The 25,866-nt window shown below is 63.0% G+C and overlaps 2 protein-coding genes across 8 annotated transcripts; one reads left to right on the top strand and one right to left on the bottom strand.

Moving 5' to 3' along the window:
• The first annotated feature begins 18 nt into the window (after window positions 1–18).
• On the top strand, window positions 19–4,884 carry LMNTD2 (lamin tail domain containing 2). Of its 3 annotated transcripts, XM_049652656.1 has the most exons (13): window positions 22–463; window positions 537–689; window positions 1,092–1,179; window positions 1,308–1,421; window positions 1,710–1,781; window positions 1,863–1,951; window positions 2,296–2,588; window positions 2,844–2,922; window positions 3,242–3,416; window positions 3,500–3,625; window positions 3,709–3,905; window positions 4,238–4,490; window positions 4,617–4,884. In XM_049652656.1, the coding sequence occupies exons 1-13, from the start codon at window positions 276–278 to the stop codon at window positions 4,746–4,748; spliced, it is 1,959 nt and encodes a 652-aa protein (XP_049508613.1). In that variant the 5' UTR covers window positions 22–275; the 3' UTR covers window positions 4,749–4,884. The 3 variants fall into 3 exon arrangements, with proteins under 3 accessions (XP_049508611.1, XP_049508612.1, XP_049508613.1); XM_049652654.1 differs by having other exon boundaries at window positions 19–463; window positions 4,238–4,884; XM_049652655.1 differs by having other exon boundaries at window positions 21–463; window positions 3,500–3,619; window positions 4,238–4,884.
• Window positions 4,825–24,099, bottom strand: LRRC56 (leucine rich repeat containing 56). Of its 5 annotated transcripts, none has more exons than XM_049652660.1 (13): window positions 23,843–24,099; window positions 21,997–22,246; window positions 21,333–21,511; window positions 17,685–17,772; window positions 17,025–17,085; window positions 9,782–9,878; window positions 9,508–9,708; window positions 8,588–8,771; window positions 8,026–8,202; window positions 7,883–7,947; window positions 7,533–7,669; window positions 7,189–7,322; window positions 4,825–5,700 (listed from the first exon to the last, which is right to left on the bottom strand). In XM_049652660.1, exons 3-13 carry the CDS (start codon window positions 21,495–21,497, stop codon window positions 5,369–5,371), a joined length of 1,641 nt encoding a protein of 546 aa, XP_049508617.1. In that variant the 5' UTR covers window positions 21,498–21,511; window positions 21,997–22,246; window positions 23,843–24,099; the 3' UTR covers window positions 4,825–5,368. The 5 variants fall into 5 exon arrangements, with proteins under 5 accessions (XP_049508617.1, XP_049508618.1, XP_049508614.1 ...); XM_049652661.1 differs by having other exon boundaries at window positions 21,333–21,508; XM_049652657.1 differs by having other exon boundaries at window positions 21,997–22,069.
• Between the last annotated feature and the right edge of the window lie 1,767 nt (window positions 24,100–25,866).

Raw genomic sequence — 25,866 nt, 5'->3', positions numbered from 1 at the left:
GTGGGGGACAGTTATCTGCTGCCTTGTCCTGGTCAGAAACACACAGATATAGACACACATGTGGCCAGCAATCTGGTGTCCTGGGGGCGTGCACGTGCGCATGCACACGCACGCGCGCACTCACACAAGGGCATTTTTGGAGTGATGCTGTCTAGGGCTGTCAGACACAGGCACACACTTGTGGCCATGAAAGAAGAGCCCCACGTGGTACCTACCCATGGGACACAAGGGTGACAGCCACACTACCCATCTCAGCTCCCCCAGGAAGATCGAGAATGGCCCCTGAGCCTTGCCAAGAGGCTGAAAAAGCTGAGAAACAGGCTGCCTTATCCCTGGCGGACCAAGAGCCGGTCAGTGACCACCTGGAGCCTCCAGCTGGCACACCCAAAGACCCAGTGGCTCCTGCATGCCTGAAGGACACCAAGCCCAGCTCCACGCCCGTGGTCTTCCCCGTCAACCTGCAGTAAGGAAGCGAGGGAGGGGTGGTCGGCTGGAGGGCAGGGCCTGATCAAGTGGCAAGGGTGCTGGCATCGCAGGTTGGCCCCTGAGTCCTTGGACCCCCGCACCCTGCGGCTGCTGTGGGGTCAGCGGGAACTGGAGATCCAGGCTCTGCGGTGGACCATCCAGAACCGCCAGAATGCCCGGCACTGCCACATCCTGTACGAGGTGGCCGGACTGCCACCCGAGAGGTGAGCAGCAAAGTGCCAGTCCTTCAGCCCAACCCAGCCTCTGTCCTGGCCTGAAATGGTTTTTGTCTGACCTCATCCCCAACCACTGGGGCTCCCACCTGATAATTACCCTGCCTTTCGCCTCTAGCCCTTATCCTTACCTGACTCTGACCCCCCAACCTAACCCCGAAAGAGTGAATATGCTGTAAACCTGCCCAGACCCTGACTCTAAACATGTCGATGGCCGCTGAACCTAGACTCGACCTATGACCCACACCTCTCAGAACCCAACCTGGCCCGGCCCGGTGGAACTCTGTGCCCTTAGGCCTCCACTGTCAGTGAAGAGGAGCCAGGAGCCCCTCCGCCTCCCTTCCTTGGCTACTGACCTCGAGGTGGGGGCTGCTGAGATGGCCCCTCCCCCAGTTGCTCACACAGTCAGGAGAAGCTCCTGCAGAACCAGATCCAGAAGCTGACTCTGGAGTTGAAAGGGCAGAAGGAACAGGCCCAACTGGTGAGGGGCAGGTGGGATCAGGATTTGGTCAGGGGACCCAGGCTGGGGTGAGGATCAGGGGCCAGGTAGGGGTTGGCTCCGGGGGTGGGGAGAAGGCCCTGTCCCACCCACGCACCCTCCCGGAGCAGGAGAAGTCCCAGCTGGAGACTGAGCTGCAGGCGTTCCAGAGGTCCTGCCTCCTGCAGCTGGCCCGCTCCTCCTGGGTGGGTCGCGTGCTGCGATCTTCCACCGGCAGTGTGGAGGTAAGCCCCATTCGGCCCACCCTCCTGCCTCCCACGTCCCCCTCCCCAGCCCTCCTTGGACTTCCCTTGGAGAGCCAGGGTGTGCCTTCCAGGCTGGTGCTTCCGCTGGGGGGCCCTGGCCTGCCTGGGAAGCCTGTCCCCCCAGGACCGTGGTCTAGGGCAGGGAGGAACCCCCTGGTTCCGCCCACCTGATGCACAGCAAATGTGTGCCTCGGGTGCGGGTGAGGGTCCAAGGGGAGAGGCTCGTTCCCCAGCTCCTGCCCACTGGCTTCCACTCCCCTTCTGCAGGTGGTAACTGCAGAAACTCTGATGGACTCCAGTGACCTCTCTGAGAATGACCAGGTCCCCTCTACTGGAGAGGTAAGCAAGGCCCCCGTGTGCTTTCATGGCTCGGTGGGCCCGTGGGAGGGGAGAGCCACGTTCCTGTTGCTTCCTGGCCAGGGTTTCCGGCTGGAGGACGTAGACTGGAACAGCATTGCCCATCGGTATCCCAACCTCCTCGCCAACATCAAGTCCAACTCAGATCAAAAGTAACCGTGCTGGTCAGGGACTCCTGTGGGGGTGGAGGGAGGAGAGGGCGGGCCTCGGCATGTGTGCACCAGAGTCCAAGATCTCCCCTTAGTGTCCCTGGACGAGGCGCTGACACCTCCCAAGGTCAATTCTCTGATCTACAGGAGGAGGTGAAGGTTGAAGGGAAAGGGCTCCTGAGCCATCACAGTCCATCTATGAGCCTTGCTCCCAGGCTGGGTCCCAGGGACGGGAACCGCAACTCAGGGTGCCCCGCCCACCTTGGGGAGGTTAGATGGGGGCAGGGCTGGAGTTCAGAAGCCAGAGCCAGCAGGCAGCAAGCAGGTCAGCAGACTGTGGCCCACAGGCACCCCCGGGCCTTGCCATCCCCACCGGCCCCGGTGCCTGGCCAGTGGGGCTCGGAGCTGCATAGAGAGCGTGTGGAACAGCATCTCAAGAGTGTCGAGTGGTGTTCCCTGCCCTCTGTGGGCACCAGCAGCTCAGGGGGCACAGACTCCGACCCCGGCAGTGGCTGGCTGGCTGAGCCTCATCGCGTGCAGAAGGTGACGGGACAGCCACCCTCCGCTGCAGGCCGCAGTTCTGAGTTGACAGAGCCACACCGGAGCAGCCTCGGCAGGGAAATGCAGGCACTGCCTGAAGGTGGGGTACAGCGGGTCTCCCCGGTGGCTCCTCCCTCCCCCCCACCGTGAGGCTGGGATCTCCGCCCCAAACCCTAAACAGCCGTCTCCAGCAGCTCGGTCTCCCCAACAGCTCAGCGCAAGGCCCGCTGGGGGCCTCTCCTGCCTCATCCCCAGGGGCTGGGGTGGCCTTGGGTGAGACGCTGCCTCCTCTGCGCTCCGGCTCGCTCCCTCCCACTCTCCCCAGTACTTTGAGCTGTCCCTCTGCTTCCCTCAGCCCCCAGGGCCATCCCTCCTGCTGTGGATCTGACCCCTGGAGCTGTTCCTCTCCCACGTGCGGCCTCAGGGTACTGCAGGTTAGTCTGGCCTCACGTTCGATGTCCCCAGAGGATGCTCCATATGGAGGTCCTCTTTCCGACGGGTCTCTCCCTGGATCCCTGGAACCCCCCCTGGGACCCACCTGGTAAGACGGTCCTGACAGAGGAGTCCTGTGCAGACTCAGAGCACCGGCATCCCAGGCGCCGCCTCCGTGGGAGGGGAGGGGGGTGACATGGGGTGGAGGGGGGGATCCCAGCAGGGGTGGGTCTCCTAGCAGGACCGCGGTGGAGGGGTGCCCCAGCCTCTCTGCGGTGCCTCTACCCTCCCTGCTCACCCGCCGAGCCCCATTAACTCCAGCCTGAAGATCGTGGCCGTGAGCCGCAAGGAGAGGTTCGTGCGCGTCCTCAACCAGTCGCTGGAGGAGACCGCCGACCTGGGCGGCCTCACGCTGCGGCGGCTGCTGTACGGCTTCCCGGTGTGCATGTACCGCTTCCCGCCCGGCACGCTGCTGGCTCCACGGCACCACGTTACGGTGCGCCCCGCTCCCCGCGAGCCCTCGTGGCCTCTGCTCCGGCCCCCACCGCCCCTCACCCGCCGCCCCGCGCTGTCCAGCAGGTCTGGGGCGAGGGCCCCGGCGGCACCAAGAAGCGGCCGCCGTCGTCCTTGGGCCAAGAGCCTGTCCACTTCCATTCCGGCCGGGGATGCGTGACTCTCCTCCTGAACCCCAAGGGCGAGGTCAGGGTGCGTCTCAGACCGGGATGGGGTGGGCGGAGAGCCCCGCGGGCTGGGGGTGACCGCTGTGCCCCTCCCGGCCGGCCCCGCAGGTCCTGAGCGAGCACCGGGCCCCCCACTGCGTGACCCCGGTCTCGAGGATCTTCGCTGACAACACCGACCTCTCCGTAGACCGCTTCCCGCTCTCAGAGGACGGGCTTGGGGCCGACCCCGGGGAGCAGAGTCGCGGGCCTCAACACTCGCGCGCGGGCAGGGTGCGGGAGGCCGGAGCCAGACGCCGGAGGCCCGGGTGGGCACCGCGGGTCCCTGGGTCTCCTCTGCCTCCCAGGACCCACCCCCGCAAAAACCATCCCCCCAGACTCCCTGCTAAGGGACCATTCCCTTGCCTCAGGTCCAATCCCCTCTGAGGCCGCTCTCCAGACGGGTTCCCGTGCAGGACCACCACCCACCTCCCCGGGTTCCGTCCTCGCCGCCCCCCCCCCCCCAGTAATTCAAGAGCGCTCCCACGCGGCGTGCCCTGCAGGACCAGCCCCTGGCTCCCTTCTCCCCGGGCCCCTTCCCCTCCAGGACTGCCCTTCCCGCGGGCGGGCTCCAGACCTCACGACCCTCCTGCCCCACCAGGACGCGGGGCCTCTTGCCGCGGCTGAGCACCAGCAAGCTCTTCCGCCCGCGGGAGGTGCCGGCGCGGCCCGAGGCCGCCGAGACCCGCACGCCCGAGCTCCTGCCCGCCTTGCCCGGTGAGCGCAGGGGGACGCGGAGGGCGGGCGGACCGGCGGGGAGTGGGAGTCCGGCCGACCCCATCCCGTCGCTGTCCCTCGCAGAGGCCGGGCTGTGCCTGGAGCACTGCGGGGCTAGGAAGGAGCACAGGGTCCGGGTGAGCTCGCGCGCGTGCGGGCTGTGGCGGGATACCCGAGCTCCCGCGGGGTCCCCCTCCCGGCCCCGCCCCTCCCCTCCCCTCCAGGCCCCGCCCCCGCGCCGCTCAGGCCCCGCCCCCCCCCAGGTGTGCAGGAGGATCGTGGACCGGGGCTGCCCGATGGTAGCGCTGTCAGTGCAGAGCACGGCTGAGAGCAGATACGGCTTCCGCTTCCTCCCCTGCCCGCCGGTCACCGCGGACCCGGGCGCTCGGGTGTAGAAGGTGGAGGGCAGCGCGGGCGTGGGCGCCCAAGGCCGATGGGCCGCGCTGGGAGAAAGTCGCGGGAGACCAGCAGTGCCAGCTGCACAATTTATTGAACCAACGTCGCCTACGAAGTAAACCGCATTCGTGTGCACCTGAGAGTCCTTAAAGCGGATTCGCTTGGTTTTGGGGTGCCCTATCCCAAGGGAAGGGCACTGGCTGCCCTGTCCCTGCGTGGGCGAGGACCCGCACAAATCCCCCAGGGTCGGGGGGGCGAGGGGGGCCTGGCTGCACTCCGGCCACCTCAGCCTGGGCCCAGCCTGTGTACTCCGGGTTCGCCGCTCTGACCACTCCTCCTGGGAAGGCCGGGCCCCATGGAAGGAGTGGGCAGCGGGGCCAGCGGTGGGGAACTGGGCTCTCCTATCCTGGGCTCTTCCTTGTGTCCACCCCTGGCAGTCCCAACCCCCCCACTCCCCTCCACCAAGAAGGGTCCCTCTTATGTCAAGCCTATTTCCCGCCCCCAACACACTCTCCAAGATGCTCTGGGTTCCATGAGGCCAGAGTTCACATGGGGCTCCCACGACCACACTGGGGCTCCTTGGCCCGCAGTCCAGGCCAGCTTGGCAGCGGGTGGGGGGTTACACTAGGGGTGGGATTGGGCTGGGGTGATAGGGTTCAGGTGCTGCACGCACCGGAGGCCGGGGAGGTCTGGCTGCTGGATCCAGGGCTGGCTTTGGGCTGGGACATCCTTGGGCTCGAGGGTTCGGCCCCGAGGCCACCTCCAGGCCTCTTAGAGCTGTCACCGCAGCTAGCCCCTGACCCGGGCCAGGCCTCAAGCTGCCTAGGGCTCTGAGCCTACGCCTCCTGAACTGCAGGTCTGTGGACCCCCAGAAGGTGTTGCTGGAATCAGATGGCAAGGGGAACTTAGGGGGAGAGGGGATCAGGTTACAGCCTGAGGTCCTAGAAGACTCTGGAAAACAAGGAAAGAGAGCTTGTCAGACAAGCGTCCCCACAGGGATCAGTAGATGGGGCGAGGGCCACCACAGCAAGGTGGCAGTGTCCCCTGGGACCCCTCCCCCAGCCCTTCACCCCCTCACAGCGGCACCCCTCTTCTCCACTTCCTGTGCTCCCCTGGGAGGCTGTGGCTCTGTGGCCTTGTGACTTCCGGCCGTTGCTGGGGCCACACCCACTCCTGGGCATGCAGAGGCCACAAAGTCTGAGCTCTGGCTTTGGGTCACTGAGTCGCAGCACCAAGAGTGGCCCTGGGCCAGTTCCTAACACTCCGCTATAGAGTGAGGCCCTGGCACCCCCCTCAGGGCAGACTGGGAGGTGTGGCCGTGACCACTGAGTGCTTCCCTGGACCTGGCCTGGAGTGGGAGGCCCTGGTACCCTTCTGTCCCTGGGTCCCCACTGTCTGTTACCACTCCCGCTGGCTGCCCTGCCTGTCCTCTGTCTGCCCCCCACCCCCACCCCCAACAGCCCAGGCACAAGCCCGTGCAAGGAAGGGCACAGGCTTTGCCTGTCCTGTCCCTCTTCCATCCTGGCCCTTTTGACTCCCCAACCCACAGGAGGGTCATTCAGCCAACCTTTAAGCCTATGGCCTATGAAGGGAAACAAAAATAATATAAAAACAGGGAGGGGGACCAAACAGAAGAGACTCTTAAATATGGAGAACAGAGGGTTACCGGAGGGGTTGTGGGAGGGGGGATGGGCTAAATGGGGGAGGGGCACTAAGGAATCATTGTTGCACTATATGCTAACTAATTTGGATGTAAATTTTAAAAAATAAAAAATCAAATTTAAAAAAAAGCGCCTATGGCCTATGTACTTGCTGCCCCTGCTTACAATGCCCCCTTCCCAGGCTTGCCCCCTCAGTTCTACGCGCATCAGTTCAGACCCTTCCTCCAGGAAGCCTCCCTGGGCCCTGCTGCGTGAGGGTCTCTACAGCGCCCCCCCCCCCCCCCCTTTTTCCCTTCTGGGCCCCCCCCCCCCGCGGCCCCCCCCCCGGGCCCGGGGGGGGGGGGGGGTCCCACCCCCCCCCCCCCCCCCCATGTTTGTTCCATGCAGGACACTCGCGTCCTGGGCCCAGCACAGGCCCTGTGTGCAGGGTAAGGGCAGCACCCTCCCCACCTCAGTCCCCTGGCCCATTTGGCGGCCTCTCCCCTCCTTTGGCCTGTGCCCTGCACCCTGCCCAGTGGGACTGTCCTGGCCACTCATTGCCACCCTGCCCTCTCTTTCAGTCCAGAGCCCCTGCTCATACCCCCTTTTGTCCAGCCCTTGGGGCATTATTATCCCGAGCGCTTAGGGGAGGAGGACTTGGGATTAGAACCCTTGACTCTAAGTCCCCACCATCAGGAGAGGCCCTCCCCGTTACAGCCCCTCTCAGAGTCCAGCTGAGGAAGGGGACCCAAGCCGATGAATGCTGGTCTGGGGCAGTGAGTGGGGTCACTCTCAGTACCTGGGACCAGACATTGGGGGCCAGAGGGAGTCCTGGGCTTAGATTTGTCCTCTTGTTCTTCGGGCGCCCCCCGTGGGCCCCAGGGGGCTGTGGCACCTTCCTGCTGGGACTCCAGGTACCTACTGGGGAGGGGACTAGAGGGGGGAGGGGGTGCAGCCCTGCCCTTAGGGCCGTTCCCAAACGAATGTGCTCTGGGGTGGTCCCCCAGCCTCAGGCTCCCACGGCCAGCTGCCCCAGCCATCCGGGGTACCTAGGCAGCCCCCCCCCCCCCCCCGCCATGACCTCCCACCAAACCAGGACATGCAGTGGTAGGGCTGGGGGCTGGGAGGGGGAGGGGCACCCACCGAAGGCGCAGCTCCCTCTGGGCCTGGAGCCTAGCCAAGGCCAGGAGGTCACTGCTGTCTGCAGGGTCAGGCCCTGGGGTGGAGGCACTGGCAGCCAGGTCCTCCTGTGGGGCCAGCTGCTCCGGGGGTGTCCAGGCCTGAGGAGAGAAGGGGCTGGTTTGGGGGCACAGCCTTCAAGGGGGCTAGGTGGGGGGCACCCTGAAGGCAGGACTCATCTGGCTGTGCAGGGTGTTGGGGAGGCTGGGACCTCTGGCCAGCAGTGACTGTAGGCCAGGGCATTGCCAGGCCAGCACACAGGTCCCCTGTGGTAGCACTGCAGTTGTGACCCACTTGGGGGTGACAAGCCACACCTGGCACTGGTGTCGACGCTCCCGCAGGCCTTTGGTGGGGTTTCCGCAGAGGACTCGGCTAGCACCTGAAGAAGAGGGGTGGCTGGGTCTGTTCTGGGGCTGAGGGGCTGCGGGGTCAGCTTTGTGCAGAGGTGGGTAGTTACCGTGGGTGAGGTTACTGGTGTCGTCCTGTGGAGCTGGGTCCTTGAGAAGCAGGCCTCCCGGCAGGGGACCCCCAGTGACCAGTAGGGAGAGGGGCCGTGGCCTGGGGGCCCGTGGCTGGGTCTCAGGCAAGGAGAGCTGGGAGCCGAGTGTCCGGATGGGGGCTCCGTGGGGATGATCTACCCAAGGGTCAGAGTCAGAGGTCACGGAAGCACACGCCAGCCGACCAGCCCGTGACACTGTCCACAGGCCAGGGACCCCCGCCCCCTAACATGTGTCTGTGTGTCTGCAGGCCCACACCCCACCAGGCGCTGCTCTGCTCACAGGGAGGTTATCCTGGCCTGGGGGCAGGTATGCGGGGCTCTGGGGACAGAAAGTCAAGGCTGACAAGGGATGTGAAATATGGCTGCTCATCTCTGAAAGGCCTGGGGGAGTGCTGGGGGGGTGCAGAGCTCTCTTCCTGGGGGCAGCGGGGGGGGGGGCATCTTCTGGGGCTCCAGCCGGTAAGGTCTCCAGGCGGGGCAGGGCAGCCCTTGCCAGAGGGCAGGGGAGTGGCCACCATACCCAGCCCGGGGAACAGGCCTTCGGAGACACTGCCCTCCTTGATGGCCTCCTTCACCATGAGCCAGTCCTGGCGCAGCTCCCGGGGGGCCGGCACGGCCGTGTGTGTGGCTGGCACCTCATCCAGGACCCGCAGCTGTGGGACGAGCTTCCTCACCTCTGCCCGATAGTTGTAGCCGGGGGGCACCTGCAGGACAGAGGGCGTGGCGGGCCTGGGTCTAGCGGGGCCCCTCCCGTGGCCGATTCCTCCAGACCTTCCTGTGGGTGCCGGCCTGGGTCACTCTTGGCCACCAGGGACTGCGGGGACCCTGGGCTCCCCCCGCCCCCGGCACGTGAACTCACCCTCTAGGCTCACAGCCAAGGTCCAGTGGTGTCCTCTGGCCTGTGGAGCTCCCCTGAGCCCAGAGCTGTGGCCTAGCTGGGCACCACCACCCCGTGGAGGCTAGCAGGGCAGGAAGAGTGCGCTCTGGGCACGGGCAGTGCGGGGGTGTGGGCAGCCGTGTGGGGTGTGCACAGTCCTGCGGGAGATGACGGGGGCTCTGGACCGGGCGTGCACGGGGCTGTGTGTGAGTGTGCGTGTGTGATTCCATGTGCAGACCGTACCGGACACGCGCGGTTCCATGTGGTGTGTGCGTGGGCCTCACGGGGGTCTGTGCGTGGGCTGGGGGCCTGTGTGCGCGTGGCCCCGTGGGGTCCGGTCCTGGCCTAGAAGGTCTCCGGCGATACCAGAGAATGAGTTCCCGGTGAACAAGTCACAGGGCGCAGGGGGACTGTGCCTGGGGGACGCGCCCGGGGACGATCCCGCCGCCCTGCCTAGACATGACCAGCGTCCAGGTGGGCGGAGAGGCCCCTGGGGCCGTGGGAGGGCCAAGAGTGTCTCCCCATCCCGTGCCCGTGCTTCCCCAGGCGCCCACCGGACGCACCTCGTTGGAGGGGCTGGGCCCTGGCCGCAGGCACACCAGGTTGCCCTCCAGGGTGAGCGTGGCCAGCCTCGGGCACAGCTGCAGGTAACGCACCTGCTCCAGGACCTCCACACTGTTACCCTCCAGGTCCAGGACCTCCAGCTGCTCCAGCAGGCACAGCGGGCTCAGGTCTGAGATGTTGTTGTAGGAGACGTAGAGCTCCTGGGACAGCAGGGGGCCTCAGCCAGGGCTTGGCCGGCACCCTCTCCCCAGCCCCGGGGCACCACAGACCCACCTTCAGGGCCGGGAAGCAGCCAATGCCATCCAGGTCGGTCAGGCCGCAGCGGGCCAGCCACAGCACCCGCAAGCGGCCCAGGGAGGTGCCCAGGTCTCTGTGGAGGGCAGGGTCGGCTGGTCAGCGCCGTCCTGGGCTGGAGGGCCACGTGTGCGTCCACGAAGGCCCTGTGCTATGCCGTGAGCCCATCCACCACCCGCATCTGGCTCTCTCCAGGTGCAGGGCTGCCCATGACCTGTGGCTGGTGCGTGGCAGCCTCCAGGCTGAGGAAAGGGCCCCGGAGCCCCCTGCCTCCCTGCCTTCCCTCCTTGCTGCAGCCTCCCGGGGCAGGGCCGCCTTGCCCAACCCTCCCTCCCCGCTGCACCAGATGGTGGGTGGGTGCGGCTCAGCCAAATAACCCCGCCCAGGGCTGGGTCTGGCGGCGGGGTTATTTGGCTGAGCCGCACCCACCCACCATCTGGTGCAGCGGGGAGGGAGGGTTGGGCAAGGCGGCCCTGCCCCGGTGGGATCAGCCCCACTCCCTTTCTGGGCCGTGCTTGTGGCTGGCTGCCCCAAGTCACACCCCCTCTGCCAGCCAGCTGTGCCTGCAAGACCTCCCCCACCCCTGCCCCGGGCCGTCCCCTGCCCAAGCCTTGTCTTGGCCCATCGCCCTCCCTCTGCCGCCACTCCCCTGCAGATGGGCAGGCCGGTGCTGCCTCATCTTAGAACAACGCTGGGGCTCTCTGGGCCCACTGCTGCCTGCAGGGGCCCTTCATTCCTGGGTGCCCCCTGACAGGGTGTATCCTTTCATCGGGTTCGGGGAGGTTCTTGATGGCATTTCTTTTGTATTTCTCTCTCCGTGTTCCCCGTTCTCACATCTGGAGCTCTACCAGTCCTTCCTCGGTTGTCTGAGGATGACCCTCGTTTTCTTATCTTCTCTCCCGTTTCCATCTCTCTGCCTTGTCTTCTGCTTTCTGGGAGATTTGCTCATTTTCCAACATTGCTGCTGATGTTTTTATGTTGGCCGCCATGTCTGACTCTTAAGTGCCCCTCATTGTCCTCTGCTCTTTTTTCGTAGCATGCTATTCTTGTTTTGAAGATGCCAAGAAGCCACATCTTCCGTGTCTCTCGCAGTATCTGCTGAAGTTTGGGGGTTTTACTCTCCTCCCTCTATTGCCTAGTCTCCCCCGGGACTTTTCCGTGTCGTGTTGCAGGCACCCTAATATTTCTAGTTGTACCATTAATAGCTTCTTGGGCATTCGAATTGGGGGCGAGGGCCTGAAATGCTGCTTAGAAGAGCTGCATTGCCGGGACTTTGACGTTGGGGGGCTTCCCTGCCGGGGCCTGGGGTGAGGGTGGGGACCAGTCGCTGCAGCGTGACTCCTGTGCTCCTGAAAGCGCACCCCTGCGTTTTCTCGCCTCGGGACTTGGCGTCTGCCCTTCTCCCTGCTTAGCTGTTCCTGTTCCTGTGTCCTCCTCCCAGCCCTGTGACATCCGATGGCTTTTCTGCACGGCTTGGTGACTTCCTCAGACCTTCCAGTGCACATGCCCCCTCCCCCCACCATGATGACGTCTGACCCACAGCCTCACCTGGCTGCCGTCCCCCCAACCTTCACGTCACCTTTGTGAACTTCGCTCCCGTTACGGGGTCTCCGCGTTCACCCCCAGTCCGCTGCAGCCAGTGTATCTTCCCATCATCTCTTAATTGGCTGAGGTCTGTGTCTAGTGACTTCTTCGAGAGGGGCCAATCAAACTATTTTCCTTGATCTGTAACTTAATCCGAAGCATTGGCTGGGCGTGGAATTCCCGTTCCTGCTTTCTTTCCACTGGGCATGTGGGCGTCACCCCATCTCCTGGCCTTGAGTGTTTCTGTAGAGAGGCCCGAGGGAAACCACATGACTGGTTCACCTTCAGGGAGGAGGTGATGCCTTTCCTTGACCGCCTCCAGATTTCATCTTCACGTCCAGTAACTTCGTTAGGGTGTGTTCCAGTGTTAGCTGGCCACCTTCGATTTTTCCCTTCAACGTGTGGTTGAAAGTCCTCTTTTGTGTCTCACAAGTTTTCTTTTTTTAAAACAATTTTTTTTACTTTTATTTATTTTTGAGAGAGAGAGACAGAGAATGAGAGAGAGAGAGGGAGACACGGAATCCAAAGCAGGCTCCAGGCTGTTGGCACAGAGCCCGACGCGGGGCTCGAACCCACGAACCGTGAGATCGTGACCTGAGCTGAAGCCGGACACTCAACCGACTGAGCCACCCAGGCGCCCCTCACAAGTTTTCTTTAAACTTTAACTATTTGTTCTGTTCCATCATTTCGGTTTCCCTCTGAAGCGATTACAGTTACGTGCCCAGCAGACCCTCTGCCTGCCCTCCATCCTTGTGGTCCGTCCAGACGCCATTTACGGACAGGTGTGGTCGTTTTGACCGTTCCTGTTCTCCACGCGGCACGTTGTGCTGGGTTTCCTGCAGGATCTCTTTGGAGTGTGTCTTCATTTCTGAGATGGTATTATTGTTCCGTTCCATTTCTTTTCAGAGTCTGCTCGTGGCCTGCGGTTCAGACCCGAGGGGCACGGCCAGAGCGGGCTGCGGGGTGGGCTAGGTGGCTACGTGCTCAGCTGAAAGCAGGGAGTTCCACTGTCACAGAAGAGTGGGTACGGGGGAATAACTAGCAGATTTTGCCTCATCTCAGATTCACTAGGAAGATTACCGAATATTTGGAACTAATGACAAAGAGCAAAGCACGCGGAGTTTGTGGAACCATGCCTAACGCTGTCCAGGAAGACAGAGCTGCATCTTCAAGTGTGTTCCTCAGAAAACCAGAAGGATCGCAACAACAGAGCCACGCATCTAGCTCAAGGAGCTGGAAAGAGGACAACAGCACGTTTCAAAAAGAACAAGAAGTGAAGACAGAATAAAGATGGAGGCGAGACGAGTAACAACCAGACTGTACAGAAAACCAACGGAGCCGAGAGCCGACTCTGCCAAAAGTTACCGGACGACCTCCCGCGAAGCGAAGGTGAGGAGACGATGCAAACAAATACACAGCGTTTCAAAGGAGGAAGAATTACAGCCAGCGCAGCAGTGGCAAAAAAACAGAAGACACTGTAAACAAAATATAGGCCAACATTTTTGAAAACCTAGATAAAGCGGGCACGCAAGGAAATACGAAACTCGGTTAAAGAAATTAAGTGGTGACGGTCATCCCCCAACCCTCGCAGTCCTCAGACCTGGACTGGTTTTCGTTAATTAATTCAAAAATGTTTATCGATTTGTTTTGAGAGAGGAAGAGAGAAAGAGAGCAGGGGAGGGGCAGAGAGGGGGGAGGAGAGAGGGGGAGAGAGAGAGAGAGAGAGAGAGAGAGAGAGAGAGAGAAACCCAAGCAGGCTCTGTGCTGTCAGGATCCCGATGGGCTGGATCCCACGGCCCTGGGATCGTGACCGGAGTCAAAAGCAAGAGTCGGACACTCAGCCGACAGAGCCACCCGGACGCCCCTACCGGTTTTAAAAGTAAGTTCAAATTAGCCACCAAGGAGTCGACAATGTTGATCTTCCACAACAGTTTGTACACAAGAAGTTTAAAAAATAGAGCGGTCGAAAAGGACAGTTAAAGGGGGAGGCAACGTAGGCGTCAACCCCTGATCCCAGAGCCAGGGAAGTACAGGGCAGGTGAAGGGCTGGCCCTCGTGAGCACGGACAGGAAGACTGCCGAGCAAATAGAATTCAAAGTCACAGTGATGTTAACTCAGCGTGACCCAGTAGTCCTACCGCAGATGCACAGGGAAGGATCACCACCGCCGATGGGGTCCAGGAGTATCGTTTCGTGATCGTGTGGACAGACGCAGAGAAACTGAGACACGCGCCCGTTCAGACAGACAGAAACCAAGCGTGCCCGCCGCCCCTTTGCTCGTATTTCACGTCGTGCCGGGGGGCGGGCCCGCCGAGGCTACCGGGTGAGACGAAGAAGCGTGTGGGCTAGAAGGGAAAGTTGCTGGTCTTTCTATCTTCAAGACAGAAACCCCGACCGAATTAACAAATTACTGGGGTTCTAGGAGAGCTTGGCAGTTTTGCTCTGTCGAAAATCAAGACACGAGGTTGCCAGAGACAAGACCCACGTATGAAAGTCGGTAGTGCTGTACTGATGGAAAAGAAATCTACGCTACATCAGCGTAGTTCTCTGCGTTTATAGTAACCAACCAGAAAATACAAGAGAGACGGAGCCCCATTCGTGATTGTAAAAATCCCGTAAACATGTGGGCGTTTAGTTCTGGTCTCAGGGAGGCTGATGTCCTGCCCTGTCCCAAGCAGCAGTGGGGACGGGAGGGGTGGCTCCTGGCTGAGCTCACGCCGCCTCCGTTCACGATGACATTCTGTTCCTGGCGGCTGGTGCCGGAGAGTGTGACAGGACGCGGTTCTGCACAGAGAAACGCAGGAGGGACGCTGGGAACCTGCTTGTTCTTACTATCAGACGCAGGAGGGCACGTTGCCCGTTACAGGATGAAGGTTGTCCCCCCTCCCAGCAACACGTAAGTCAAAGTCCTAACCGCCAGCACCTCAGGATGCGACCCTGTTTGGAGAAGGCGTTGTAGCACGTGTAATTATTAAGACGAGCTCCCCGCGGAGCGGGGTGGGCGCTAATCTCGTCTGGTGTCCTTATGAAAAGGGGACGTGGGGACGCAGGTGGGGACACAGGGAGGATGCCGTGTGAACGTGGGGGCAGAGACGGGGCGGAGGCGCCGACGAGCCAAGGAGCGCCGAAGACGGCCAGCAAGCTGCACCCCCCCCCCCCCCAGCGGAGCGGAACGAAACGGCTCCTCCCTCGCAGCGCCAGAAGGAGCCAGAGGCGTCCACCTTCGCCTCGACTTCTGCTCTGCCTAACCGGGAAAGACTACATCTCTGCTGCTCGGGGCCCCGTGCGTGCCGGTCACTGCCGCCTCCTCCGTGGCCTGGAACGGGCTCGGCCCAGGTGCGCGCTGGGGGATACAGCGGCCCGTGACTTGCGGCGGAAGGCTTTCTATCTGATAACAAACTTCCTGCCGAGGGGAAGCTTAAAGACTCCGTTAAAAACGTAAAAGAGCACGCGGGTGGAGAGATATCCATCTCCGTGAACGTGTATGGGTAACAAATAAACCCGAGGTAGCAGGTGAATCTTTCTTCGTCGCAAAGAGAATTCGGAAAGAGTCGTGCGGGCAACGCCCGACAAACAGATCGTAAAGGTCAAATGCGAGAAGCGTTCGGGAGCAGCCCGGTCGTTTTGGGAAAAGGAAGGCGACGAGGAGGCCGTGGGACACGGACACGTGAACACACAGCCCTGGGAATACAGGCAGCGTGGCACTGGTGCAGGACAGACGGACAGACGCCGCCGAGAGCTCCCACGTCCACATCTGCGCGAGGACCCGATAAGTGGCAGAGTGGTCTGTAGGGAGGTGGGGGGTTGCTGGAGAGACGATGTCGGGAAAAGGGGCTCACCGTATGGCCGGAATTAAAACTGGGTCCCGATCTCATGCCGCCATTGAAGGCGACCTCACAGGTAGAGACCGTAAGAGTGAACTAAAGGAGAGACAGAATAATCCCGCGACTTCGGGGGCGTGGACGAACTTCCTGGATGAGACCCAAATCACCAGCCAGAATTGACGGACCGAGTCAAAACGAAGGGTTTCTGCGGAAGCGAAGGCCGCCACAGGCGAGGTCAGCGGGGGCCGGCGGGCTGAGGAGCCTCGCAGAGTCTAAGCCACGCTCAGCCCGTGTGGTCAAGAACATCCACCTTCACGCCCGCGACATTTCAGCTGCTGAATTCTCTCTCGGCCGCCGACGAACGGACAGACGCTACGTCAAAATCATTTTCCAGCCCTTAAGATACTGCCTGAGATTTTATTTTTTTAAGTAATCTCTACGCGCAACGTGGGGCTCGAACTCACGACTCCAGAACAAGGGTCGCACGCTCCTCTGACTGAGCCTGGGCGCCCCACCCCGGCCTGAGATTTTAATGCCCTTAGTCTGGCTGTTATCAGCTAAGCCGCACATGAATTTACTGGATTGCCACGCTTAATTAGATAGCTTCCTTTTACAAACTGTTGTCCACTTTCAGCCCGTGGAGATTTGCAAACCTCATGTGGCCCAGTTTCAGGATTCAGGAAGAGAAAACTTAAAAGACTTGCTACACTTGTCGCTGTTGTTATCAAGGGACAGAACGTGTTTTCTTGCAATTTATGATCTAATCATTTTTCTTGGAATTGGGTTTTTTTTTTGTTTTCTTGGAATTGAATTATTTTGTTTTGCTACAAATGATGTATCATATTTCTTAATTTTATAATACGTTCCACTTCTCTGTAGTTTTCATCCTTTCGTTTATGAGTTTTATACACTTCATTATTCGCTGAGCTAATCTGAAGCCTCAACAAGGAAGGAGTAAACAGGATTTTTTGTCTTTGTTGATTTCTCTGTCAGAACACTGCTTAGCCGCACGTTCAAGGCACGTTCCTGAAACCCCACTTTCTAGACCCTCACTGCAGACACGGTGCCCTCTGTGCCCCCTGAGGCCCGTTCTCTGCTCTGGCCCTTGGGGCTGCACCTGACCTTTATTTGATAAATAACAGTATAAATAAGGAAAATCAAGAAAGCATTCAAAGGAGGTTGCTTCATAAATACCTTTCTGGACTCACCTAGACATGACTGGGTGCTGAGAGCCCATTTAAAACGTCTGGATCATTTTCCACAATTCTGACCGCACCCCCTGCCTCACGCTGGCCGGCCCTGGCTACGTAAAACCCATTTTGCTCCGACACCAAAAACAGTCTGATGTTGCTTCAGCTTTGCTCTTTCCAGCCAATGACGTAAACAAAGGACGTTAATCTGTCTTTAGTTTTTTGAATTTTGTCTCTTAAGTTGATGACTCACGTGCCATTACGTTTTACATGCCCCGCCGCAGGGACGCCTGAAACCCTGAAGGCTTGGGTGGTATTGGGGCACCCACCGGAGACCCTTTGCTTGTTGGGGACTCTTTGCCAAAGATGGGGAGCATCTTCCGGGCACCCCATGGTGGGTCCTTGGAGACCTGGTGTGACCAGCCTGAAGCTGACTACAGGCTCTGAGTGGTGTGTGTCACTCTCAGCAGGTGCCTCCGACAAACTGGGGGTGGGTGACGCGTGCCACATGTCCCAGAGTGGGGCTGGAGGGCGGGCATTAGGGCCCGGACACAGAGACAGCAGGACGCCAGGAGGCTCTCGGTGGGGACCCCCCCTCCGCCGTGATCCCGGGGCAGGTACTCACCTCACGGAGCCCAGGCAGCTACCGTTCAGCTTCAGCTGGCTGAGGTTGGGCAGGTGCACCCCTGGGGGCCAGAGGAGGGAGAGGTCAGAGACTAAGCCTTACCCCTCACTCACCTCTCTGCACCCTCCGGAGACATCCGTGCCCCTTGGCCCCTGATCGATGGCTGCTCCGAGTCCTGGAGGCAACCTCGCGGCTGTGTGCTTCACACGGGGCAGGGGACACCTGAGCAGACGGGCCCGTCCGGAAGGCCAAGAGGCCCCTGGACTCCAGGAGTCCACTCGGAGGAGGGGCGCCCCATTGGTGTGGCGGGGCCGCCACAGCTTGGGTCCTCTCCCTGAGCCACATCCCAGATCCAGCCACAGGCACCCCACACCATAACCTGCATCAACTGGCGGCTCTGTTCCAGAGCACAGGAACCCCCAAGCCAGTGTCCTTGTGCACCCTAAAGCCCCCAGGGAAAGGGTTCTGAGCTGGACTCCTTCTAAGAACGGGGCACTGACCCTGCAAGACAGTCCCCGATCCCTGAAAGAGGGATGCAGGGCAGGCCCGTGGGGTGCGGTGGTCCAAAGACCGAAGCCTGGCAGGGAGCCCTCCAGCGAACGGACCCTCACGAAGTCTGACCTTGCCGGCGGTGGGGTGTGGACGGGGAGGGGCTCTCACCGAAGTTCCCCAGGCTGCTCTCACGGGTGCTGACGCACATCTCCAGCGTGCCCACCAGTCGAAGGTCATCTACCTGGGCCAGGGCGCGCTGCAAAAATCGACGAAGAGTCAGCCCTGGGGCCTGGACCGCGGTCACTCCTCCCCAGTCTCTGCCTTTGGCTGTGGGGCTGGAACAGGGGGCAGAAATGCCCGTGCCTCATCTGTGTTGACCTCGGCCAGGGATGGCTTTGGCTGGTGGGGCTCTCTGCAGACAAGGGCCTGCCCTGAGGGTGCCAGTGTCCGAACGAGACCCGGGGAACAGAGCCAGTGTGTCGGAGCTCGGCGCCCGGTCCGCGGAGCGTGGCTGAACCACAGCCCCCCGGACCCGCGGACGAGCATGCCTGGACCCACCCACGGCGGCTGGGTGTTGTTTGTCACGGAGCGCAGCAGCCATAGCGGATTCATACAGAACGCGGGAGCTAGGCACGGTTCCCGCAGTCCGCACGACAACACGACTAAACAACGTGACTGATTTGGGACCGGGTTGGGGGTCTGAAAAGGCAGACGCCTGTGCCATGCGAGACAGTCTCCTGCGGTAGCCTGGATGGCAGAAAACGTGCACGAGGAGCTTGTCACGTCGAGTGGAGAGGCCCCGGCACGCTGCGGGCGGGGTGAGCTGAGCCCCTTAGTGCCCCTGACAGGGGGCTGTCCAGAGTGAGGGGACGGGGCCCCGGAGGTTTGGAGCCCGTGGGTCTGAAAAATAAAATGGCCTCTCGCTTCCAATCCGCAAGAGAGAAAGCTGAGAAGGGCTTGCAGGTAGGACGACCCAGTGAGCCAGTCTCAGGGACGAAGCCAGCTTGCCCGGCACCCACTGCACCTGCAGAGGCTCCGGGCTCTCAGGAGAGGCCCCGGCTCTCAGTGACAGAGTCTGAAGAGAGGACCGTGTCCGGACACGATCGCAAGTACGGCTTTCGGTCCTGGCGTCGGCCAGACTCATTCGTACGGCGAAGCACACGGGCTGTGGGCCTCTGATGACCAGGCCGCCGCGGCCCGGACTGGGGGTCACGGAGGTCGTCCGCAACAGCAGCCCTTTCCCCAGCCAGGAGCCAGGCGGAGAAGGGGGTCCCGGGATGGACAGAAGCCACACCGGGGACAGAACGATCTCCAATCAATGCGTGTTCCCAGCACAGGGCACCCAGACATTTGTTGGGTGGGGGTCAGTGCCACCAGACCAGGGCCCCCCCCTTCTCAACTGGGAGAGGCTGGCGAGGTAGCCTGTTGTGTCCCCCTCTGCAGGCTGGCTGGGGGGCCACGCTGGTCCTCACGCTCGCCTGGGTCTCACGGACAGGCCCTTCTTCGGATGTGTGCGGTATAAACGTTTCCTCCCCGGACATTGGACTTGCCTGAGACGGGGCGCGTGGGGACTCGGGGAGTGTGCAGGGTCTGGATGTGGGGGTGGGTAGGCCGCCGCTCACGCCTGTCACTCCTCTGAATTAGAACGGTGCGCCCATTCCCTGGCGGGCGGCAACACAGACCCCAGAGCAGGTGGCCTCGTCCACGCTGGGCTTGGCAGAGGGAGCCCACGAGTTTGCACGTGGGGTTTGCCCGCTGCTCCCCCCGGCGTCGGCCCTGAGCAGGGTGGTCCCGTGTGGCCCCTTGAGCCTGGATCCCAGCGGGAGCCCGCGGTGCGGCTGGGAGCAGGGCAGCCTCAGGACGGACGCCCGTCTTTGGAGCCAGAGTCTGGGAGGCTCACGGTCAGCGTTATGTGGCCACAGACGACACACGGGATACAGCGATCCCCCTGCCAAGGGGTTAGGGACTGCTGGTGGGCGCCTGAGCGTCAGCGAGATTCACCCGGGAGCAGTCTGAGGTGGGCGTCCACGTGGGTCTGAGGAGACAGCTTCGTGGCACGTTCGCACCCCGCCCGGGCCCGAGGTTGTGGGGATCCCAGGCTGTACGAAGCCTTCTGTGTGACGGGGCCCCCTGGGGAGTGTCCCGCCGGCCACCCGAGGAAGGCACGGCGGCCATACGTACCCCTGCAAACATCCTCCCTGTTGGGCACTGTCAGCCGAGAAGGAACACAAAACGAAAGGAAATGAAACACAGACACTCCGTTGAGCACCGGGAGTGTCTGTGGCTCCGCGGATGCTGGGGCGGGGGGGGGGGGGGGGTCCTGCACCCGGACTGCAGCCGCCTGGCCCAGAGCCTGTGTCCTGTCTCCTCGGCCTCTGGCATGAGCTCACTTCCAGGCCCTGAGGGTGCTCGCGGCGGGCTCACTCAGTCGGCCCCGGCCCGGCGCCTGGTGTGTGGTGCTCGGTGGGTGCTGAGGCTAGGTCCTCGTGGGGGAGGGGAGGGTCACTGCCCTCCCTGGCCCTCCCTGCCTCTGCTCTGCTCCCAGCCAGCTGCTCTGTCCAGCAGAGGACGCTCCAGCCCTGTGCCCAGGTCGACCGGTGCCCGAGTCCCCTCCGAGAGGCAGGCCGTCGTGTCAGGGCAGCCCGGGCTCCCCGTGGCCCTAGGCGTGCCTGAGACAGGAGCACCACCCCGAGCTCTGTGCACACTGGCCCCCTCCAACACGCCCGTCCGCTGTGTCTGAACCCAGACCTCACTGGCACCAAGGGACACAGGACCCCAGAGCTGGCCAGCACGGAGGTGGCCTGCAGCTGTGAATCCGTCTCTGTCCCCTGGGGCCCTGTCGGGGTGGGCTGTCGAGGAGCTGGTGGGGGGCCGTCCCGATGTGCTCCATGCTGGACCAAGGCACTGGGAAGTCTTGGGCTCACAGGGTGGCTGGAGGGCTGCACGCACAGAGGAGCCCGTGCGGAGCGCGGGGACAGGGGCCTGGCAGGCGAGTCCCACCCGCGCCGTGATCTCTGAGTTGGCTGGGGAGGCAGGTGGGGGCCTGGGGCAGCCAGGTTTCCTTCTGCTGCACGTCGGTGAGTATGTCACGGCAGGGTCTCCAAGGGACCCCTCTCCGTGAGCCTCTCACCCTCTTACCCCGCACAAGGGTGGGTGTGGCGGTGCCTGCAGCTGGCGGGGTCTGCCCCCTCGGCATGGCCAGCAGCGGGTGACGTGCAGAGCTGCCCAGAAGGGTCGCTGGGCAGGAATCGGGAGTCTCGAGGGCTCTCCCCGTCCTGGTGGGCCTCAGGACAGGGGCGGGGCTGACAGCCCCAGATGTGGGAGAAAGCCTTCAGCAGCTGCCCCAGACACAGTCGGTGGGACCCCGGAGTGACCCCCACTTAACCAGCTGGGCCCGGACGCCCGGGCTCCCCTACTGAGCTTGTGTTTTATCTGTCTATCCCCGGTGGTTCGCACCTGCTGTGTGCCGGGCACTTTGACGGCTCCCCACCCTGTCTCTTGCCGGGATGACAGCCGCTTGAACGAGGGGCTCCTCAGGTTCATGGAGCGGTTCACAGAGGGGTCCCTGGAGCCCAGCACACAGCGGGTACTAGGCAAATACCTGTGGGATTCCTGCCCGGCTCATTCCCTTTGGGGTCCTGAATGGCTGGGGCACATCTGTGTCACCAAGCACCTGTGTCACATAGCAGGGCTGAGGACGTCTGTCAGCCAGGCAAGCCTAGAGGGCTGGGGACCGAGGGCAGGCCGGACACCAGCCCTGGGATGCTGCCCCACGCGGAGCCCTGCGGCCTGAGCCCCCAAGCCCTTGGCACTCACCAGTCGGGCAGGTGACAGGTACTCCTCTACCAACTGCTCGCCATGGCTGCCCGGGTCCTTGCTCTTCGGGCAGGGGTTGTGCTGGCCTTGCCAGCTCAGCTCCCGCACCAGGATATCGGCTGTGCTCGGCCAAGGCCCGTGGGCTTTGTCCCAGGCCTGGTCCATTCACATCCAACCTGCTGGGGATGGGCAGAAGGCAACGATGCCAAGCCTTTGCTCTCCCTCAGATCTGCAGCCTGGCTTAAACCCCTGCACAGCCAGCCCCTGTGGGGCTCCCCCTGTCCGGCTCTGGGGGGCTGTCAGTCATTTAGTTTCCCCCCACCTGGGGGGGTCTCGTTGCGCACCCCCCCTCCCTCCAGTCCCCTGCTCAGCCTTAGCTCACACCCCACTGGGGTCTAGGAAGGTCATCCTCCAGGGCCCACAAGAGGGGTACTGGCTCTAGACTCCCCTATCTGAGGTCCCTACGTAGGCTGTGAGATGTGGGACCCGGGGGGGGGGGGGTGCCATTGGCCCCAGGTCATGGTTGCTCTGTCAGCTGTGACCAGCAGCAAGCCATTGCCTCAGGCCCTGTGCTGTGCGTCTCCCCCGATGGTCTCCAAGCATGGGGGCCCAGGACTAGGCTCTCAGGCGTTCCCCGCCCCCCGTGCCCGCTGAGCCCCCTCACCTGAGGCAGCTGCCTTTTTCCACCACGGGTCAAACATTCAGGCAAGGGGGCGGTATGTGTCCCCAAGGGGCACCTGCAGGAGAGAGGTGGGTTGGCCTCCTGGCCAGGTCACTGTGCCCAGGGGATGTGAGACAGGCAGGACGGAGGTCACAGGGCTCAGAAGTGAGCAGGTGCCGAGATGCATGGGGCTGCCAGTGTGGGGACTGGCCCTCAGGTGCTTTCAGTCATCCTGATGAGGGACCTGGACTGGCTGAAGAAGTCAGGTGGTGGCTGGCTGCATCCTCTTTCCAAAAGGGGTTCCAGGTCTGCCACAGTGGACTGTCCCTCATGGGCTGGGCTCCCTGGCATGCTGTCCCTCCTGAGTACCCCCAGCCCCAGGCCCCACAGGCGTTGTTCAGTGTGTCCCTGAGCCACCTGCACGAGGTTCGCCCGGCACTGGTCCTTAAAGATGCAGATACCCGCCAAGCCCCGGACCTGGGAATCGTCTCTGGGGTAGAGCCAGAAGTCTGCCCGGGATGTTCTGGCCGCCTCCCTCCAACTCGGGTTGAGGCCTCGCTGACCCCTGCCCCCGTATTCCCCCCTCTCCTTCCTGGATTTACTCTCCTTGTAAGTCTGACTCGTTCTACGGTCCTCTGCGTTTTACAACGCATCCTGTTGTAAACAGGAGTTTACAACAAAAACAGGAGTGAGCACCTTACCCCAAGACAACGCGGGCTCTGTGAGGGCAGGATGCTTGCCCGCTGCATCCACAACGTACAGGGCTCTGCGCTAGTCACCAGCCACTGTTCTTATCTATCAGCCCCTGTGGACGTTCAAGACGCATCCTCTCCGCCATGCTTAGGGCAGGGAGGGTGGCCAGCTGGGCTCTGACAGAGGCCTTGGGGGGGTTGCCGAGCCCTGGCTCTGTGCGCCTCAGTGACCTCACCTGGAAAGTGACACAAACACACAGGATCCAGGGAGGCAAAGGCCATGAGGTTTCCAGCCAGGATTTCTTTCCTCAAGTTCCCTCTGCTGCCTGCCTTTCTCTAGCTGGTGAAAAGCCCTAAGCCTGGCAGGAGGACCCCACCACTGTGCCTCCTGGCAACATGCCGGCCACCCCACTCCCAGGCCTGCCAACCTTGTGGAGATGGGAGTGCATGGGCTGGTCAGGCTGCAGCCCCAGGATGCCCTTGGCAGCCTTAAGGGCCAAGCCCACTGTTCCTTCCTTCTGTGCCTGACAGCAGGTGAGCAGAGGTCCTACCCCTGACGGGGCCCAGAGCATCGGTCTGGTCCAGCCCAAAGGTCTCAGGGTCCAAGGAGCAGGGCCTGTAAACACTGTCCCCTCGCATTCGTGCACTGGCTGGAACCTGTCTGTGCTGTTCATGGCTCTCTACTCCCAGCCCCTGCCCTGCCACTCTGCGAGCCCTACAAGCCTCCCAGGTTGGAAACCCATGGGGCTGTCTGTCCCCACAGCCCAGGCTAATGCCAGTCCCTGGTCTGGCTCATCAGCTCTCTGGGTCCCCTCTGCCCTCCAGGCCTTCACCACAGCGGGAGGAGCTCTGAGGGCAGGGCCTGGTCCCCTGTGGGTCTCCACCATGGAAACTCCCAGAGCAGAGTCTGGGTCCCTGCCTCCCGATCTTCCCCAGAGGCGGGGCTTGGGGCCCCTCCTATCCCGGTGAGTGGGAGCCCGGCTATTGGTTTTGCGCAGGGCCCCTGGAAGGCCAGATTTGACACCTGGGGTACCACTGAGTCCCCCACTGGCTTCGCTGCTTCATCCTGGGGCCTGCTCCTCGGCCTGTCTGCCCCAAGGCACGGGGGAGACAGCAAGGCCTGCGGCCCGGGGCCCAAAGGCGTGTTTGGCTCTCACCTGAGGGGTTGGTCTGTGTGCCACCGCCCTGGGCGCCCTCCGCCGCCGGGGGCTCGCTGCGACTCGGGGTCGGTCGTTCTTCCGGGGGCGGGGTTGCGGGCCCTGGGCGCCATGGCAACGGGGCCGGAGCGTCATTTGAATACTCAAATATTCATGAGGCCGCGGGACGCTCCCTGACTCCCAGGTCGAGCCACGCCCCTTTAGCAACAGTTGCTCAGGCAGGGCGAAGGGGGCGGGGCAGCAGTCAACCCGGATCGGGATCGGGAGCGTCGGGCCCCGTAGGCCGCGGGCGCCCCCTGGGCTGGGAGGGAAGCCGGGGCAGAGGTGAGACGCCATCAAGCGGGGACGGCGGGGTGGGGCGCAGACAGGTCAGGTGTCAGCCCCTGCAAAGCGGGTCTCTGGAGCAGACCAGCACCCACCTCTCCCAGTTGGGAGGGTCGCCCGTGAGGCCCTGGCCCTGGCCCTGCGGGATTTACCTCCGCCTCGGAGCGTGACGGATGCCAAAACAAAAGGAGCCCCCGAGGACGAGGCAAATGCGGACATGGACACCAGGAGGGGAGTTTGGAGTGTCCACGCTCGAGAGGGACGCCACCACCCGCTTCCATTTGTGCACCTTTACTTCGCGTCTGTGCGCGTCAGGCGCAGGCCCGGCTCTGTTGTAGCAGCGGTGCAGTGCGCGGGACCGCCAGCCGGATACAGTCACGGCCGGTGGGGTCGGTGCTGTGATGGGGGCGGGGGTGGTCCCCGAAGGGGCCCTCCAAGGTCACGGCCTGCAGTGGGGTGAGCTCCCAGGGAACAGCACGGAGCGGGCACGGGAGGGGATAGGGGCAGGGAGGGGGTGCCGTCTGAGCAAAGCGAGGTTGGGTCTCACGTGTGATGAACGCATCATGCTTTCTGTAAAAATGAGAGGTGTGTTTATACATTGCACTGAAATTTTTAAAAATGTTAAAAACATGTCTTTCTTGAGAGGAGACAGGACGTGCATGTTTGTGCTTGGGGTGTCACCCACTTGGGCAACTTTTGGGTTGGATTTGCTGGGTGCCGTTTGTTACCTGTACCGTTGGAGCCTCTGGGCTGGGGGAGCTAGGTGGGCCGGTCTGCGGGGCCTGCCCAAGTTGGGCGAGGCCGGTGGTGAGGGGATGCGGGAGAGGGGCTGCGCGGAGCCCTGGGAGGGGCTGCGCGCTGCTGAGAAGCAGCTGAAAAGACAGCGGGTCTCGCTGTTCCGCGGGCTCAGATGGGTCCCTGCCCAGCCGAGACGCCCCTGCACCGCCTGGCCCTGGGCGCACCGGCTGTGCCGCGCCCAGGACTCCGCCGGAGGTGCCGGGTGTCCTGGGAGGGTTGCTGGCGCCCGCTCCGGAGCCACCTGCGGGGAAGACGGGTGTCGGGCAGCCGAGCCCGCGGCCGCTGGGGGACCCAGAGGCTCCCGGCGCGGCCCGGGCCTGCTCCAGGCACCTGACCCCCGTCCCCGCCGTCCTCTCCGCCTTCCTCCGGCCCCCAGCCCGGGGGTCGTCCGCGGTGCTGACCCTCTGGGTCCCATCGTCCCTGAGGCTCGTCCCGCGGACTGACCCTTCCGCTCCGGGGCCCCCTCGGCGGGCTGCGCGTCGGGGGGCAGGGAAGTCCTCCCCGCCAGGGCAGGGGGCTCGAGCCGGACCGCAGCGACCCCGCCCCAGTCTACACCCGGCCAGGGACCCGCTCCCCTGCGGGGCTGCTGTCTCCTCGGGAGAGTCCCGACCCTTTCGGGGGAAGCCGTCGTCCCCGGACCCGCGACCCCAGCGTCCTCCCGCCCGCCCGAGCCCAGCCCCCCTAGGCCGCGGCCCACGAGGGCCTCCAGGGCCGGCACCGCCCTCCGCGCCGTTTCCCGGAAGCCCCGCCCGGCCGCGGCCTTTGACAGGCGGGCCGGCAGGCCAACCGGAGCGGGGCGGGGCGGGGTGGGGCGGGGCCCGGCGCAGGCAGCCAATGGCAAGCCGCGCCGGGCTGACGGACGGGGCGCGGGGCGGGGCGTGCGCCGGCCCGGCCGAGTGTCC

The sequence above is a fragment of the Panthera uncia genome, assembly GCF_023721935.1.
Source record: "Panthera uncia isolate 11264 chromosome A3 unlocalized genomic scaffold, Puncia_PCG_1.0 HiC_scaffold_12, whole genome shotgun sequence".
In the NCBI taxonomy this organism is placed as follows: Eukaryota; Metazoa; Chordata; class Mammalia; order Carnivora; family Felidae; genus Panthera; species Panthera uncia.
This window is presented reverse-complemented; position numbering and strand designations above follow the sequence as displayed.

Bases quoted from the DNA above. Each gene is read 5' to 3' on its own strand.
- LMNTD2 (XM_049652654.1), top strand. From the start codon at position 276: ATGGCCCCTGAGCCTTGCCAAGAGGCTGAAAAAGCTGAGAAACAGGCT. The intron at 690-1,091 runs GTGAGCAGCAAA...CCCCTCCCCCAG, and splicing joins GCCGGACTGCCACCCGAGAG to TTGCTCACACAGTCAGGAGA. The intron at 2,589-2,843 runs GTGGGGTACAGC...TGCTTCCCTCAG, and splicing joins AATGCAGGCACTGCCTGAAG to CCCCCAGGGCCATCCCTCCT.
- LRRC56 (XM_049652660.1), bottom strand. From the start codon at position 21,497: ATGGACCAGGCCTGGGACAAAGCCCACGGGCCTTGGCCGAGCACAGCC. The intron at 9,709-9,781 runs GTGGGTCTGTGG...CTGCTGTCCCAG, and splicing joins GCTGCTTCCCGGCCCTGAAG to GAGCTCTACGTCTCCTACAA. The intron at 8,203-8,587 runs GTATGGTGGCCA...ACCCTTGGGTAG, and splicing joins AGGCCTGTTCCCCGGGCTGG to ATCATCCCCACGGAGCCCCC.